Source organism: Eretmochelys imbricata, chromosome 5, assembly GCF_965152235.1.
Source record: "Eretmochelys imbricata isolate rEreImb1 chromosome 5, rEreImb1.hap1, whole genome shotgun sequence".
Lineage (NCBI taxonomy): Eukaryota > Metazoa > Chordata > Testudines > Cheloniidae > Eretmochelys > Eretmochelys imbricata.
This window is the reverse complement of record NC_135576.1, coordinates 95756709-95775561: the sequence shown is the minus strand read 5'-3', so window position 1 is coordinate 95775561 and position 18853 is coordinate 95756709. Positions and strand designations below refer to the sequence as shown.

General features: G+C 40.3%; 1 protein-coding gene across 2 annotated transcripts; it reads right to left on the bottom strand.

Annotated features, from left to right (window-relative positions):
• Positions 1 to 463: 463 nt before the first annotated feature.
• RFK (riboflavin kinase) lies at positions 464 to 18509 on the bottom strand. Of its 2 annotated transcripts, none has more exons than XM_077817563.1 (4): positions 18182 to 18509; positions 11729 to 11880; positions 8749 to 8851; positions 464 to 4014 (listed from the first exon to the last, which is right to left on the bottom strand). In XM_077817563.1, exons 1-4 carry the CDS (start codon positions 18261 to 18263, stop codon positions 3884 to 3886), a joined length of 468 nt encoding a protein of 155 aa, XP_077673689.1. In that variant the 5' UTR covers positions 18264 to 18509; the 3' UTR covers positions 464 to 3883. The 2 variants fall into 2 exon arrangements, with proteins under 2 accessions (XP_077673689.1, XP_077673690.1); XM_077817564.1 differs by lacking the exon at positions 18182 to 18509 and adding an exon at positions 12838 to 12950.
• Between the last annotated feature and the right edge of the window lie 344 nt (positions 18510 to 18853).

Below are 18853 nucleotides of genomic sequence, written 5' to 3'. Positions count from 1 at the left end.
GAAGACTTGCTAATAAAAGGTGACTTTACATGTTGTTGTGGAGTCTGCAGGGACTCTTAGAAAACAGCCTGGAATTTTAATAAACCTTTGGTGCAAGATTCCAAAGCACATGGGTCTGCAGTTAGCATGGTAGCTGTACCAATCGCCATATGTACAACCTCACTTCTAAGCAGTGTGAACAGGATTTTTCTTCCTTTTGTACAATCTCATTGCCCTCAACACAAAAAATAGGTAGGGCACTTTCATGACAAGAAAGAGTGGTCTGCTGTCTGCAAAGGAGTCAACTGAAGTAATACAAAACCCAACTTTAACAAGTTGATTTTATATATGTAACACACACACACACACACACACACACACACACACAAACACACTAGAAATTACTAGTCACCAGTGGTTCTCAATGTTGAACATTAACTACATAAGCAATTGTTAGTTACTATCTTAAATCAGGCAGAAAGAATCAAGCAGTTATTGCACTTTATTCAAAGTTTTCAACATGTGCTAAAAATGTACACATTTTGCACTACGCTAACAATACCAATTTTATCCTACCTAAAAGCTACTGTTCGTTTTTTTTTCCTTTTGAAGAAAAAAAACAAAACATGTATTGACTGGTCCCTACACTAGACCAAAGTTTATTCAAAGACAGCAGTAGATTTCAGAAAGACACTAACTCATATTTGGCCCAAAATGTAAACTGTGAGAAAGTATTTTGACGGTTCTTTTAAAATTCTAAAACATTTTTAAAAAGCCATTTCCCTTGCAATGTTTGTAACCCAACTATTGCAGCACTGGGAAATTGAAAGTGAAAACCACTGAACAAAGTTTTCATTGTAGAAGCTGAAAGAAAGGCAAGTAAACACGCAGCATAAATAGTGAACAGCTGACAATGTTTTCAGAACATGCCAACCAATATGTAAAAATTATTTATACCAAGCAAGACTTTTCACCTGAAAACATGAGACAAACAGGAATATAACTGTTACCCAGCTACAGTTCCTTTTTTAAAAGTTAGCTTAGATGTTGTAACAGTAGAATAAGCAAATATAAGATTTGTACTTTTATATTAGTATATAGTACAAAAATATAACTGTTCATAAAGCTTCTGTTGTACTAAGTTGTATCAAACTTAAATAACTGATATCCAGCAAGTACATAACAAAACACAAAGGCAGAGAGATACTTTGAGACACATTTATGCTCTCAAAAACCAACCTCAAGACACTACTCTATATAAATCAGTCTCACTTCCAGTTGTTTTATATAATTAGCAGTTCAAGTTCTCTCTGCTCAGTGCAATGGTTATACATTGTGAAATGATTCTTGGACATTAGTGTTCGTTAGCAGTTATGAAAAATTGTACTCAAATGTTTTAAGGCACCTTTGTTTCCTAAAATGGTAAACAATTCCTCAACTGACACATGAAATCATTAGCAAAAAGTTTACAATTGTTTAGTTTTAAAACCCTAAACTAACAGATTTACTTTTCAATACGACACCTTTTCCTTAATAGTATATATAACTGCTATTTTGTTCCCCCAGGAAAGAAAGGGGGAATGTGAAATATCAGAATTAACTGGACATCTTCATGCAAGAAGAAAATCCTCCCTTCACTCCTTCATTTGAATTAAAATGTATCCCTAACAGATACCCTTCCTTCCAACTTACAAGTCTGAATTGTTGTGCAGAGTGTAAAAAGACAGCTTACACTGAGTCTTATAGTAAAATGCCATTCACATTAACCATTCTTTTTAAACAGTATTTTCTACTGCATGTGATTTCTCCCAACTTTGAACAGAAGGCAAATGAGAAATTCTGAAACTTCTTTGGAAAATTCCAGACAGCAGTTATGTCAAGAATTTTCAGTGTGCACTCTGAAAAGATAACAAGGACCAGCTCAAGTACTATTTACTCTGAAAAGTGGTTATGTACCACACCTCCCTCCTCAACTGATTTAGATTCTTTCCTCTTTCATATCAACAGGACTGTTAAGTTCCAGTTGCAAGATCTCTAATTGGTGATATGCAAATCAAAGAATTCAATTTCATTCTCATGGCAAGATCCTCACAACTGCTCTGGTCTCTTTACACTGCGTGAGAGAGCCAGAGCCAGAGAAGCACAAAGGGAACCTAGAAGCCCGTATTCAGAGAAGTAAGGATTCCCAGCACAGGAACTGAGGAAGACAGCTCTAAGTCTGACTTCTGAGAACCCTGAAATAAAAGGCATGCTGGGGATGGGGTGTGTCAAAGCAGGGGTTACAGCACACAGCACTGCAGAGATTCTGGACAACACTGCAGTGCACAGGGCAGTCCTTGGTACAGCTGTATATTACAGGCCCTCAGCACACTAACTTACGTGAAGCATCATTCTAGGCCCAAGGAGCAGCCCAGGATCAGGAATGCAAAACCCCCAGGTTGAGACTCCAGAATGAATTTGCATGGCTAGTAGTTAGAAGGGACAAAATCACATATTTGTAAAAGAAGCAGATTTGATCTGGAATCAGACTACAAATATGAAGCCCCATTTTTATAGAATCTGCTTGGAGTACAACCACAGTTTAGATAATATGGCATTTGTATGCATGTTTATGTCTTGTATGGCAAGAGAAACCATAATTATTTACTTTTTACTGAAATGTTTGTATTTTGAATTTATCCTCTTCACATAGTGTCCCAAAAGCGGCTTTGGTTTTTTCTTCACATAGCGATTGATAGTGTGCTTAATCATTGGCACCACGCAAGCTGCATTTGGTGCAGGACCCAAGGAAAGGGTAAAACATAAAAATGGCTTAACTTCCCAGTCCTCAGGTCAACTGGGGTGGCTTTTGTCCACAACATAATCTAAAGAACAGCCTCAGTGTTGCTCTTGGTTATGTCCAGCTGCAACAGCCCCTAAAGTACCATTGCAGCAGCTGTCAATAGCCAACGCTCAATTGCTCTGGTCCCCTTTCCCATCCTAGGCGGCTACAAGGGCACAGGCCTGGGCACAGGTCTCGCTACAGTGGCTCCACATCATTTGAAGATCTCTTGCACTAAGGACGGTTTTCAATCTGCTTTGCAATATCAGAGTTACACAAATTTAATTTAGTAACCTAGATCTAGCGTCTTTAAATTACTTTAAATTTAGTGAGCTGTTATTCTAAAATGAAATCAGCCAACTCACAATTTGGCACGATGGGATTTATATGTATTTTTTAAAATAAACAGAAGCATCCATTTTAGGATTCAGGCAATGCTTAAAATAGGGAGCATGTCACTAAAATGGAAGACAATGCAATTATTTTACTCTAGTGATAATCTCTTCAAATAAAATAATAAATAATTTCAATTAATGCCAGTTTCAAGTGTAATATATGCCTACTAAAATATATCAAAAATATAATCTCTACAGTATGCTATTCTTGCTACAGATGTTTTCCACATCACAGACAAACCTGTAGCATGATCACTATTGGTATTTTGTAAATTAGTGGCTGAAGTCCAGATATAAGGAAAATGTAAAAACAATTGGAAAGCAGTAATGACTGTCCACTCTAATCTCATCACAAAGTCTTTTGTCTGTAGCCAATATGTACACACCATTAATAGACAAAAAGACACTAGTAACTTTGGTTTTGAGTTTCATATGATCAGACCTGTGAACAATTTAACATGCTGAATCACAATGTTGATTTTTAAGGAGAATTTAACATTACTTTCTACTCCCTTGCATGACAGATTTAATAATACATTAGTTCAAACAAAGAAGGCTAACACAGCTGTTTTACAGTGTTTTGTTCACACACAGATTTCACTTAACTAACCAGATACAACAGCTGAATACTAATGAGAGCAGACCAAAGACAAGAGTACAGTAAAAATAAGTGTACAAATGACCTTGTTTAATGGCCATTTACTAGTTTGCTTTCTGGCATGTGGAAGAAGTTGTCTTCTTTGAGTTTCAGGTGTTCTGGTAAGTCTAGTTTTCTATTCGCCTCTTCAACGTCATCTTGAATTGCTGAAATAAGTGCATCTGCAAAAGGAAAGTTTACATTTTATATTTTTTAAAAAATTCAGACCAAATACTAAACCATACAATATTGAGAGAGAGTGCATATGACCCAGAAAAAACAGACTGCTATCAGTAAACAGTTCAGGTTCAGAGATAATGTTCTTTTTAGAGCTGCGCAGAGGATGGAAATCCCATATCACAAAGTATTTTGAGATTTGGTTTTGTTACTATTCAGAAAAACCAAAATTTTCAGAATTGCCCATGAAAGAGTTCCCAAAAAGTTCCATTTCAGCTCAAAACATTCTGATTTTGACTATTTTATTCTAATGTACAATAGAAAAAAAAAACTGGGAAAATTCAAACAAAAAATGTTGAAACAGGATGGTATCAGCATGATTGGAATTCTCCCTTCTCCCAGTTTTTCCTCAAATAAAACTTCCACAAAATATACGGTTTCATAAAATGTTTCATTTTCAGTGTAAATGCATTCTCAAATGAAAAATGGTCCCACCTAAGTTTTTCCAACCAGCTCTAGTGGTAATCATTAATTTCTTTCTTAGAATTTTAAACCTACTCTTTCTAAATTGAAAAAGAAAAGTGTAGACTTACTACATATTTCATTAGAAGTGTTTGAATTCTTTATACTAGATTCTTTTAAAAACTATGTCTTACTGTAGATGTAAGATTCAGGGCCAATGGGGGAGGGGAAGGGGCGGCAGGGGGGCCATTTGGCCTGGGCCTCAAGTTCAAAGGGGATCTCAAATTTAGACAGTTAATTTTTTGGCATTTGATAAGTTTTGCAACTTGTTTTTATGCGCATCCCTATCGGACCAAAATGTGATACTCTTTCACCGTAGTGCTGCAAATTTAAGCAAATAAGAGATGTGATATGGTAAGACAATTTTTTTGTTAACTGATACAGATTTTGTCACATAAGAGTTATATTTTCATTAATATTTATGAACATTTTATATCAGTTCTGATAGCACACGATTAGACAGCGATGAACGTGTCCTCTCAGATCAGCTGATTATATAAACAAACCACTACTAGTGGCTGGTGCTGGATCAAGTGCGTGTTGAAAGGTAGAGAATTGTTACATTTTAGTGTCTTTATAGTTTTACATCTAGTTGACTAAGGAATTATTTGTGTGTGAGAATTCCTCATTATTATCTTCATATGGTAGCTAAAAGAGGTGACTGGTTGGTTGAGCCCTAGCTTGACCATCATCACAGGCTTTCGTAGTCTACAGGCCCAGATTCCAGGTGAAAATCTGCGAGGACAATCTTGTACATTGAGTTTTGAGAGGATTCACGTTTGAAATTTTTGGACATTATCTCTCTGTCTGTATCCATGTCTGTGTTTACTATATATATCATCCCTTTGTCTTCAGCTCAGCCTGTTACATTATATCTGCGTGCTTGAGTTTTGATTCAGTGATAAGGATAATAACCTGTCTGACTGTTTCATTTTGTGTTCTTAAGTAGTATTCCTTCATTTTAAGTCTTTTCAGCATTTGTGTACATGTTTACAGTAGAAGATTTCAAGTGTAGATAAGCTACTTATTTACAGCAAAATATTTCAAGTGTGGATAGGCTACATATTGACCAGATAGATCACTATTAAGAGGAAATCTGAAAGTGGTGCGAGCAAGAGACGGCGAAAACAACCGAGTGAAGCAGCAGCTAAGAGCTCAAAGCCAATAACTTAATTTCTCAAACTACTGGAAAACACACCTTACCCAACAAACAATGCTACAGATAACGAAAACTCTGCAACTGCAACAGGTGACATTTCAATGCCAATACTGGATCATGAGGACAATAGTCAAGGAGATGTACCAATAGTAACAGATGCAGCAGAAGATCCTGTGTACGATTAAGAAACCCAACAGCAACAGGAAGATGTAGATCTTACGCAGAAAGAGCAATTCATGAGTACTACAGGTGTGACACTGACTGACATTGGAATTATTGTCAAGAGCAATGCTACCCAAATGCCATCTTTTCTTCAAATTAGTTGTTTTGAAATTCCAGGTAACATTCCACGAGATGCTGATAATCGTGCTTTCCCTACTCATCTGCTGACAAAAACTCTTTCAAATGGTGAGACCTACACAGGTGACTGGTTACGCTGGAGTACGGAAAAACAATCTCTGTACTGTGCACCCTGCTTCATTTTGAACAAAAGTGCTCCAAATGCCTCAGTTCTCTGATCAATCAGGATGGAGCATCAACAGAGGTTGGAGGAAGTTGAAAGATGGATACCAACACATGAGAGTTCAACTTCAGGTAGAAATCTCAAGAGGCAGATGTTGAGCAAACATTAACAGTTACATTGTCAGAAGAAAGCGAATGCCAAAGACTAGCTAGCCAGCCAGCCAGCCAGGCACCCAGTCACCCTTAACGTACACTGGAGCAGAGAGATTACAGCTTTCCCTAACGAGAACACGAATTAAAACTTCAAGTATTTGGATGCATGTTACAGATACCACTCTCTCCTTCTTACAAGGTGTGCCTTTTTTTGCTTCATTATAATGAAAAAGGACTACATGAAGATGCTTTTCTTCCCTTTTTTTTAAAAAAAATCTTACAATAAAATCTTGTTTTTCCAGGGTTTTTCCTCAAAGTTTCTTTGGAGGATCCAATAAAATTGGGTCAGAACTGTCTCAGCTCTTAACTGAATAGATGAGAATATGTATCTTTAACAAAGATCTTTACTTCTCTTTGCTGAGCATTGGAGTCAAATGTGTGTTAAAAGAAACTGAATAAAAATATCCTTTCCTCTGTCATTTTTAAAATTTAATTTTGTTGGTACATGTAAACCCTTATCTGAAAACCATGTACATCTGGAAGCAGTGCTGCATTATTGTCATTACCAAAACTAGGAGCATCTAAGGATTTCTGCACTAAAAGAAACAGTTTTCCAGGCCAGAAGGGACTAAAAAACCAACAGAATATCACCCCATCATTTCTGTATCAACCCCATAACTTCTGGCTCATGAAGACAAACCCTACTATGTGTAAACCTGTCCAGATTATGCACAATCTGGCACAAGACACATCTAATGGGTGTTGCGAATAATTACTTCCAAGACTTCTCCCTCGGGTACTGTGCAGCAATGATAACAGGAGGAACAAATAGTAAAAAGCCCCTGCTGAAATGACACCAAAGTGAGATATCACCATTATCTCCACTGTATTCTGAAGAGGAGTAAAACTAAAATGTGACGCCTCTCCATTTGTCACAAGAATCAATCGCACAAAGGGTTGGAATCTACCACCTGCTGATACATCAGATTTGCAACTCCCATAACATAGGAGGTTCCATGGCAAGTTCTGTATTGGAAGAGCCAGACCAAAGAATGAGGATTCTGTTAGGACTACCACTTTTGAATAATCAGTTTAGATTTTGTGAAGGAGCTGTTCTTCAACAGCTCAGATTCAGAGACACTTCAAGGTTCTGGGAGTGACATCACCATGGTAACCCAAAAAAGAATAATTCAGCCAGGAAACAGATGTGCAAGATGACACAGCTTGCAAGTATATCTGTTTTCTGTATTTCTCAATATTCCTTAATTCTTTTTTTAATATCAGAAAAGTAAAGCCCTCTTTGTTGCATTCAACCTATCATAGCAAGCAAACACCATATTTATGGTTTAAATGATCCACTTCCAAAAGCAGATTTACTTAATTATCAAAAGTGAAACAGAACACAGGAGGAAGGCAAATCTCTGGTGGCAGTGAACTGCATAAATCATCAAGGTCAGGCTAAAAATCTTCAAAAACAAAACAAAACTTTTAGGGAAGCCTTGATACTTACTGTCATAAATATAAAGGGAAGGGTAAACCCCTTTGAAATCCCTCCTGGCCAGGGGAAAGCTCCTCTCACCTGTAAAGGGTTAAGAAGCTAAAGGTAACCTCGCTGGCACCTGACCAAAATGACCAATGAGGGGACAAGATACTTTCAAAAGCTGGGAGGAGGGAGAGAAACAAAGGGTCTGTGTCTGTCTGTATGCTGCTTTTGCCAGGGACAGAACAGGAATGGAGTCTTAGAACTTTTAGTAAGTAATCTAGCTAGGTATGTGTTAGATTATGATTTCTTTAAATGGCTGAGAAAAGAATTGTGCTGAATAGAATAACTATTTCTGTCTGTGTATCTTTTTTGTAACTTAAGGTTTTGCCTAGAGGGGTTCTCTATGTTTTTTTAATCTAATTACCCTGTAAGATATCTACCATCCTGATTTTACAGGGGGGATTTCTTCATTTCTATTTACTTCTATTTTCTATTAAAAGTCTTCTTGTAAAAAACTGAATGTTTTTTCATTGTTCTCAGATCCAAGGGTTTGGGTCTGTGGTCACCTATGCAAATTGGTGAGGCTTTTTATCCAACATTTCCCAGGAAAGGGGGGGTGCAAGTGTTGGGAGGATTGTTCATTGTTCTTAAGATCCAAGGGTCTGGGTCTGTAGTCACCTAGGCAAATTGGTGAGGCTTTTTACCAAACCTTGTCCAGGAAGTGGGGTGCAGGGTTTTGGGAAGTATTTTGGGGGGAAAGACGCGTCCAAACAGCTCTTCCCCAGTAACCAGTATTAGTTTGGTGGTGGTAGCGGCCATTCCAAGGACCACGGGTGGAATACTTTGTACCTTGGGGAAGTTTTGACCTAAGCTGGTAAAAATAAGCTTAGGAGGTTTTTCATGCAGGTCCCCACATCTGTACCCTAGAGTTCAGAGTGGGGGAGGAACCTTGACACTTACCTAAGGAATCAAAGTTTTTTTCTGGTCTGATGTACCCAATAATGACTATACTAAGAATTTCACCATAAAAGTCGTCTTTGAATGTGTGGATGATGTGCGTTTCCTAAAGAAAAAGAAAAAAAATCGGATAGTTATTTTTGTTTTCTCTGTTTCTCAAGAAAATTAGCCCAAGTTACTATTACCAACTACAAAACAGGAAAAAAAAACCTGTTTTATCCCTGCCCCACATCTTAATAAAGTTCAGTAACTTAATTTAACATTTATTATGCATGTTTAAGAAACATGACAGAAAACTGTTAAAGTAAACTGAGCATCTTTGAAGCTTCAGTAAGCATGACAAGAGTCTCAACCATTAATTTCATGCTATGTCCAAAGAACTACAGTACATCTCCATGGAGTGGAAAATACAGCAGGCAGGCATAAAAAACACAGCACATGAAAAGATGGGAGTTGTCTTACCAAGCGGGGGGGGGTCAGTGCTAACAAGCCAATTCAATTAAGGTGAAAGTGGCTTATTCTCAACAGTTGAGAAGAAGGGGTGAATACCAAGGGAGGGGAAATCACTTTTGTGGTGCTAATGAAGCCAATGCAGTTAAGGTGGCCCATTTCAAACAGTTGACAAGAAGCTGTGAGTATCAGCAGAGGGAAATTCCTTTTTGTAGTGACCCATCTAGTCTTTATTCAGGCCTAATTTGATGGTGTCCAGGTTGCGAATTAATTCCAGTTCTGCAGTTTCTCACTGGAGTCTGTTTTTGAAGGTTTTCTGTTGAAGAATTGCCACTTTTAAGTCTGTTATTGAGTGTCCAGGGAAATTGAAGCGTTCTCCTACTGGTTTTTGAATGTTATAATTCTTGATGTCTCATTTTGTGTCCATTTATTCTTTTATGTAGAGACTGTCCAGTTTGGCCAATGTACATGGCAGAGGAGTGGCTTTTAGTCCACGAAAGCTTATGCCAAAATAAATTTGTTAGTCTCTCAGGTGCCACAAGGACTCTTCGTTGTTTTTGCTGATACAGACTAACAGGGCTATCACTCTGAAATCTTAAATGTATAGAGTACCTCATGATACCGTTAGTATCTATGACTGAACTTAATGTTTCTTGAATCAAAGAAGCACATGCAACTAAATGAGGACCTAGCTGAAATAGTTAAAAAGCATGACAATTTGAACAAAGCACTTCATTTCTCAAGCAAAATCCTCATTTAGTTATGTCACTGAAAGTGGTCCTAATCGGCATTTCATCAACACACTTTAAATCCATTGTCCAAAATCTAATTAAAGGAAATGTATAGCTAAGCATCATCATAAGACATGCCAGATACAAATGACCCATAAGCTCCTCGAGTACCTTCATGTACATGTAAATCAAAAGAGACAAAACTGAAATTACTGGGTCACAGACATTCTGCACAAATTTCCATTCCTATTAAAGGAAATTTAGAAGAATATTATGGGTAAGAGTTTGAACTTTCACAAACTGCAGCAGCTACAGTGTTTTAGCAGGTGAAGCTAGGTATACTAGCAACAAATGTACTCAACAATTGTATTTGTCTTTGCTTACCAAATATGGTTTTATTTCAAGTTACTCCTACCCTCTGCATACTCCTGCAAGTGTACTATAGGGCTCTACTGTTTTACTGCAAAAGCTTTTAAAATACCACTGTTCTTACTGCTGCTTGAAGGTTATTTTATTTTTTTTTTAACTGGTTAGTGTGAGAAATTTCTTAAGGTGTTTTGCTCTTCAAGAGCAGGAATCCTACATTTATGAAATTTTTAAGAATAGGAAAATTACTTATGTTTTGATTTTTTACCATCATTGTCAGAATTCCGACTACCCACCCATTTCATATCAGGTTTCAGGATTCTAACGTAGTAAACTGCCATCTAGCTTTATATTATTTCCATCTTTGAAATAGTTTCTTGAATTCTAAAGAAATCGTGTGTTATTTGAGAAGCAGATTTTAGGGATGCTTTTGCTTCTTGCACATTTGGGAACTGAATGAAGATTCTAGAGAGATGAAAGAGTAGCAGCTGGAATAAAACTTAGAACAGGGGCTCATGCCTAACTGCCTGTGATTTCAGAATGCCTAAAATGTAACTAGTTTTGCTGGTTCAGGCTAAGAAGCCAGGACCCAAGAGAAAAAAAATCCTACACAGATGATGGTATAATTAGCGGGCATGAGACTTTCTGTTCTTGATAATATTTGAATTCATTTTTAGTTTATTATACTGATTCTGCATAAGAGGCCATAATATACCATAATATGGATTCAATTACTGATCAGAGAACATACTGGAAGAATACCAATTATGTAGAAAAATCTATTAAGCCATACTAATTTTTCTTTTATTTTGAAGTGCAGTTATACTCTGAAAATTAACAGATATCATTAGGCTCTTACTCATTTATCCTATTTCCATGTCTTTTATAATCAATGTGCTCAATTTACTATTTAAGCTTACATTTATTTTAACTGGCAACATCAGAATTTATCAATTTAATTGATGATGCAAGAGGTAAACAGGAACATGTCTTATTCTTCTATGGCTGCATGGACTTTGTCTACTAAAAAGAAAAGGAGTACTTGTGGCACCTTAGAGACTAACCAATTTATTTGAGCATAAGCTTTCATGAGCTACAGCTCACTTCATCGGATGCATCCACTGAATGCATCTGATGAAGTGAGCTGTAGCTCACAAAAGCTTATGCTCAAATAAATTGGTTAGTCTCTAAGGTGCCACAAGTACTCCTTTTCTTTTTGCGAATACAGACTAACACGGCTGCTACTCTGAAATCTGTCTACTAAGAGACTCTCCTCTCAGTATGTAAATATAAGACAAGTGCCACTTTTATGACTGGAAATGCAATATCTAAATGCCATTCATTCAGTTTATGGAGCAACTCCTGCTCCTCTTACTCAAGCCAGTAGTCTAGTTAGTTTATTATAGCCAAAATACCACATAAAGCAGAATTCTTACCACTGATTTCTTTACATTCTTGTAGTATGGGTTCCAACCTATACTCAAAACCATTTTATGCACATCTCCATTTCCAACACAGGCCCATCCATAGTATATACCAGTAGAAATATCTGATGGAAAGCTTTCGACGACTTGCTCAGAGAAGTTAGCTGCAAAATCGAAAAAAGTGTATATTATATAAATCAAGTGCTCCATAGTAAACAGCTTAAAATATACTAAAAGCTAAACTCCACTCATATCATTTGATATTAAATGACACAATGCTCCACTTAATACAAGAATAAGCAATAGGAAAAAACAGCTTCATAGCCAATTAGCACACTGGCTTTGTGAGATATCCAAGATACCACAGAGTTAGCAGATCTATGTAAAACATAGTTCCAAGTTATTGTGTAGAAATGACCTTACATACACCAACCAACCAGGCTGAATTAAATGCTTTAGCACAATCAGGGAACCTGGCCATAGTCCCATCTGCATTACAAACAGAAGCCAAACTGTAATGCCGTCAGGACACAGCTATGTTAAAAGACGCAAACACACACACACACACACAAATCATTAAAGTAAAATTAAGACCACAGGTACCTATCAGTGGCTTGAGTGTATACTGCCTTTCAAAATGATTAGTTAAAAAAAACTCAGATGTTATAAGACCAAGAAACAGCTTAAGACTGCACTTGTAAAACAAATCACCAAGTTATTTTAAAGGAATACTCTGACCTCTACAAACAAGCCTCCTATTCTCTCCAACTTTTCCATCCCTGAAGATCTCTTAATAAAGAGGTGTCAACGCTCATTTAGGCTGAGTGTTACAGTGTGGTGGTGCGTTACTCAAGCCTGACTCAGAGTCACCGTCGCACAGCTTCACATAAGCCATGCCCAATATACACCACTTCCACACTGGTAAAGCAGCAACCTCTGTTTGGTGCTGGGGATTCTGGGGGTATATCCCATGGTTCTTAGCACCTCACCAAGTGGAACCGCTCTAGAAATTGGCTTGTGGTATACGGTGGGAGAACTCATGTCCTTCCTAAACTCCTGTGCAGAAGTATTTTAGCCTGCCATATTTAGCTGAGGCACTTCCTCCTCTACACACTCCTCACCTCTGTCCACTTGAACCGGGGGACAAGCCATGGATTCATTAGATGAGCTACTCCTGTTTGCAGGAGAGTTATTTATGCAGTGAAGTGGACATTTGGTGAGTTGCTGGATGGCCTTTTGGAATCACTTTCTGAGATGCAGACTGTGGCAGGACTATTAAGCCAATTCATTCATCGCAGAGTGGACAGACATGATGAATGCTACAATTGCTGCAGATTCCCCATGCGTAGACCAGCACTTCTGGTGCAAAAGAACTAGCACAGTGTGATGAGATCACATTGTCTTGGAGACCTGTGATGACCTGCAGAGGCTCCAGAAACAGACCTCCATGGAATTCTGAGGTTGTCCCAACCCTCCAGCACCAGATCACTCAATTGAGGGAGTCCTTACCAACAGAAGCAGGTTGCAATAGTCCTTGGGAAGCTTTCTACCCCCCACTGCTAACGGTCATTGCAAAGCAGTTCAGTGTTGGCAAGTCACCTGTCGGATTTGTAGTAGTAGAGATTTGTGAGTTGATTAACATTGTAATTTACCAGTGAGCGGTGGACATTAGAAGTGTGCCTGAAATAAATAGCGTGCTTTCAGATAATGTTGTTCCCAAACTGCACTGCAGCCATCGATGGCACACCTGTGCCCGTACTTTGCTTGCCATAAAAAGTAAGAAAAAATGTCATCTGCAAAGAGTACTGCTCCCTGATTTTGCAGGCCTTCGTTAATCAAAGAGAGACAGGTTCATGAGGAGGAAGAGGACACTGTCTAGAAGATGGCTTGGTTTCAGCCTTCGGCCAAAGCTAACCACACTCCATTGCATACACCATCCTCCACAGTGATAGTTTTATTGGTCATAACCCAGAAATCCTTCCCTCTTAGAACAAAAATTATCCCGTGACAACAAATATGGCAGACAGCACTTACAATGTTACAGATCCAAAATCTGGCCCTACACATCTCCTTCTCCAGGCTGTCCCACACGTCCATCCCCAAATAAGTTCTTGGAATATGGAACCAGGATGTTCAACAGCCAATCTGGCCGAGTGAGCTGAACTGGGGCTTTCGGTTCTGTGGTCTGTTCCTGGTATCCATCGTGGCCCCATTCGCTGCCGTCCCTGCATCCCTTCCTTCAGTCTGATAATAAGACCATCTAGATTCAGAAGGATGTCCTGGAAAGAGTGGGCTCTTCAGTAGCAAGTGCCTAGTCCAACTCCTCATAGAAGGAGTATATAGATGCAGAGGGCGCATTGCCTATCTGCTGTTTCCATCTTTGCCCTTGCAAATACAGCTGCTTCAGGTGCCTGATATGCTCCCTACACTGGACACCAGTCTGGCAGACACTCACTTCTGCCAGACTCAATATAATCTTAACAGTGGATATTTCTGGAGCTCCTGCTAAAATGATGGTCCTGAGTGTACACACCAGTGTACACACCAGAAGTTAACTAGAACTTCACTGTGCTCCTCTGGCCAGCTAGTGGCATGCTGGAGGTAAGCCATCTTCTATGCTGTTTGGCATAGCTAGTCTGAGCTTTGCAAAAACTGGAGCAGCACATGTGTAAACTGAGGATTAATATCATAGTACAGCAATGTGAACTGCCAGTAGCTTCTCATACATAGAGGGAAAGTAGGAAATGAGTAAGTAGAAGGGCCGGAATATACAGCTATAGAGAATTGTGAGAATGGTAGGGGAGGACTACCTAGACTCAAAGTCAGGTACCAGTGCCTTTGCTACCTTCACACTGCAAAGTAGGCAGGTCACAGGACAACATGTGATCTGACCCATACCCCAATGGAGTAAGCCAACTCCAGACACATCTAAAGGCTTGGAGTGTGGATGAGAGAGGATTTGGGCAAATACCACACAGGGAAATCTGCCGTGTAGACGTGCCATTAAAGAAGTTCAAATTTTGTGTTTAATTATTATCTGGTCTGGGATATGAATTCAGGACTTCAAAGACTTCCTTCACTACATTCCCTGATATCAGTGGGAGATTTGGATAGAAATCAAGATCAAGTGTAACTAATTTATTCCGTACTTTATTGTCACAAAAAATATTACTCAGGGCTCATCCTGAGTTGATTTATTTAAATTAAATCAGTCCAGTTAAATCAGTGCAACGTGTGCTGACTATTCACGTAACTCAAATTGCATAGCTTAGATCAGATTTCCCCTGTAGTGTAGACAAGGCCTAAGATATAATGACAGCTTTTTAAGGAAGCTTGAAAAATGCCTATCCTCACTATACGTAACTGAAATGCAAATGGCTGCTTAAATTTCAGTATTTTGCTAATCTGATAACCAGAATATGAAACTAGTTAGAATAATTTTTGTTCATAGTTAATTTCTATTTCCATTGTGTATTTCACTCCATTTGTTCAAGGTAAACATCACAAATTAGTACACTGAATGATTTTAACCTGACAGGATATTCAGTGTACAGCTTAATATTTTAAAGAGACAGCCTGAAACATTTACCAGAATGCTTCTGTGAAACTGCTTCTGGTATTTTTAGCATTATGTCCTAAGTCTGTGCTTTAGGAGTGACACGGTAAAAGCACAAAGTTGTTATTCTTGGCTAACGAACTTGACTGATTTCTCTGATGCAAATTTTTTAGTTACTGATTGAGATCAAAACATCAATTTAACATTTTCAAAACATGCAAGTATTGTTTGTTTGTTTGTACAGGACCAGCACTAAGCTAAACACTGGGATAGCCTTTTAGTAAGTTTAGGAATGCATAAAGCATTCTTTCAAGACCAATAAAAGTCACCAAATGAAATAAAAATGTTTATGGTGTTTAGCTTAAAGGACTTCCTGGTTTTATGTTACAAAAAAAGAATGACCTCTTTTCCCCCAATACAGGAAAGATCTTACCAGCCCTAAAGCACGGCAATGGTACAGAGACCCAGAAACTAAGGGCATGTCTACACTATGGGCGCAACACCAGCACAGCTGCAGCTGTGTGAGTATAGTGTAGATGTTTCCTACAGTGGAAAAACTCCATCAATGAAGTAAGAAACCCAAGACCACAAGCAGCTGTAGCTACGTTGATGGAAGAATTCTACCCCGGGGTTAGGTCAGCTTAACTGCGGCACTCAGGGTGTGAATTTTTCACACCCCTGAGCAACACAGTAGTTTGATCTAAATTTTAAGCGCAGACCATGGCTAAATCGGACAAACGATCACTGATTAACTGTAAAACTCCAACTCATCTAAGTGTTACAAATGAGGAGGCCTTGCCCAGTGCTCTGCCTTATGTTTCTACAATAAAGAGATTAGTCAGCTTCCTTTTACCCGTACATAGTGACATAGATAATAGTAAAAAGAAAAGGAGTACTTGTGGCACCTTAGAGACTAACCAATTTATTTGAGCATAAGCTGCCACAAGTACTCCTTTTCTTTTTGCGAATACAGACTAACACGGCTGTTACTCTGAAACCATAGATAATAGTGTTGCATTTCTCCAATTCTACATTTTTTCTTCTTGACAAGCTACTTCCATTAGCTTGTTACTGGGAAGTTAACTCCCTTTTTTGTGATAAATAAAGGTTAACCAGAAAAGAAAAGCATCTTCCAAGTTGAAGAAATAGAACTTTTATCCCTCACTATACATTTGACTGTATGTGGGGGGTCTTTTTTTGGGGGGGGGGGGGAGGAGGAGGATAGGAATAAGAACACATGAGGAGCCCTTGTTTAGGTAGAAACTTTCCCCGCCCCCAGGAATTCTCTGTATCAGAGTCAAAGTGAGGGGAAGCTAGGGGTGAAATCCCAGTTTCATTTAAATCAAATAGCACCATGATATCATCCCAGCTTTCTGAGCAAGCTATTTTGCAACTCCTCCTTACCTACACACATGCACTCATCCCAATCTCTATAGAAAACACCTTCCTTCCATGCCACAAATCCTGCAACTAGGACAACACTTTTAAAAAAGCAAGATATACACAGAAATTTCTACTAATTTGACATTTTAAAAGGGGGCATTTTGGATGCAAGCCTGTCACCAATTTGTGCTGGTACCTAATCATAGCATTAAGCTGGCATGGTAATAGGGATCATGGAAACAAATAAAGCTAAACTCCTGAGTGAATCACAGATCTTCTATGGCAAATCCTAATCAACTTTAGGAAACTAGCCTGTTGCCAAAAAAATGGTTAAAAAAGAATGCCCTTGAAGTGATACTCAGAACAGTTTAATTGCTAACATTAAGAAGATAATCCCTTTTCATCATATTACAGAAAGCATGCTTGACCTTGCCTACATAAAGGAAATTTTGCAGAACTTTCCACTGCTGCCAAGACTGGTTCAGTTTCTCCAGTATCCACAACACAAGATGCTTAGTATCCACAGACACTATTTGTGATCAGCATTGGAAGTAATATTATCTAATTCTGTTTAAGGCACATTTAATCAACATGGAAATTAAAAACTGGTGGCATGTCTATGCCAGCTCTCCCAACGTTCCTGACGCAAGTGGAGCTAACCAGTGTTAGTGACTGTGGGAAATAGTTACAAGATTTCCCTGTGGTAGACTGTAGAAGGCTGCCTTACTTCACTCTAAACAAGGACTCTAAACATAAACAAGGACAGTGTTCAACACAGGTTCAGATAAAGTGGTGTTGTAGTGAATTCTTGCGTTACTCAAGCCAAGCCAACACTACAGCTTTTGACAGGATAGTCAATGTCAGGTAGGGGTGGAATTTTTTTTGCACCATTTCTATACCAGCAGAAGCCCTAGAATAGACGCAGGCATATCAGTATAAAAACTCTTCTGCTGCAAGAGCTTATTTAGCGCACAGTATCAGTATAAGCTAAATCAGCAAATGCACTTTTTGACAGCATAAGCGGTCTCGACGCTAGGCAGTTCCTGGGTACACCTTCGCCGGCTGCTAAAGCGAGGTTGGTGACGGGGTGGGGTATTTTCAAGCACGGCCATTTCTGCGCTGCTCCCGCTTGGCGCTGCATTTACCCACCCACGCAGGGAGGCCCCCAGACCTCAAGCGAACTGCCTGGCTCCCGCGCCGCGTGCAGCGCCATCACCGGGGCCTTGCGCCAACGGCGACGCAGCGCCGCCAGCCCAGCCCCGCTCAGCGCTCTCCGGCGCACGCGCCGAGAGAAGCGATTCGCTTCCGGCCGCTCACAGGGCAAGTAGCGACGGTGGCCGACAAGCCGGTGTTGCGACACCAGTAACCTCAGAATGGGGCGGGTCACTGACGTCAGGGTTACTCCCCCTCCGCAGCGGTCACACACGGGTCCCCCTCCCCACCGGAGCCTCTGCGCCCCCATGCCCCGCAGGTAAGGGGGGGGGGGTGTCACAGCTCGGGGCGAATCCCCTAACACCCGCACTTACCGGTGGGGATGCCCAGCTCCTTGGAGCCTCTGCCGAAGCCCCTCACCACCTCCCCACGGCAAAAATAGGGCAGGTGCCTCATGGCCGCGGCAGAAACAGACCGGCCGCCAGCGAAGGGTCGATGGGGGCGAGGACGGCTAGCACGAGAACCGGCCCCAACGGCCACTAGCAGCAGTTCCCGCGTGTGCGCGCGCGCCTCCTGAGCGCTGCCGCTCTTTCGTAGCGCGAGGAAGGCTGCCGTCGCGTCGACTCGCCGGCTTTGAATGAATTCTCAGACGCCGGTGCGGAAGGGGTGGGGAGGGGCGGACACGAGCCGCGACCTACTGGAAGGTTCCAGTTTCTCTGCCGTGGAATCTTCCGGATTCGCTTCTCCCCGGTGAATGGACTGGCCCAGCCGCGTGTGGGAGGGACGCCGCGCAGACTCATTAGTCCGCACGCATCCTCCCCTCCTCCCCCCAGGTGAGAGCGCCGGGTCCCCTCTGCCTCGGTATCAGCAAGGAGGGAATGGGCCTCGCGCCAGCCTGGAGCCTCTCTGCCCTGGCGCGGCGCCTGGGGGAGGGGCCCTGGGCTAGCCCCGGAGCCCTTGTCGGCTTCTACTCTTCTCTGGCCGCCGCTACCCTGAGCAGGCTGCGCCCAGGGACTCTTTCCCTCTGGCCGCTGTCCCCGCGCCTG

What these genes read in the sequence shown, in the direction of transcription:
- RFK (XM_077817563.1), bottom strand. Translation starts at nt 18,263, where the DNA reads ATGAGGCACCTGCCCTATTTTTGCCGTGGGGAGGTGGTGAGGGGCTTC. An exon ending in GGAGCTGGGCATCCCCACCG is followed by an intron (nt 11,881 to 18,181) that starts GTAAGTGCGGGT and finishes TCGATTTTGCAG; the next exon opens with CTAACTTCTCTGAGCAAGTC. An exon ending in AGAATGTAAAGAAATCAGTG is followed by an intron (nt 8,852 to 11,728) that starts GTAAGAATTCTG and finishes CTTTTTCTTTAG; the next exon opens with GAAACGCACATCATCCACAC.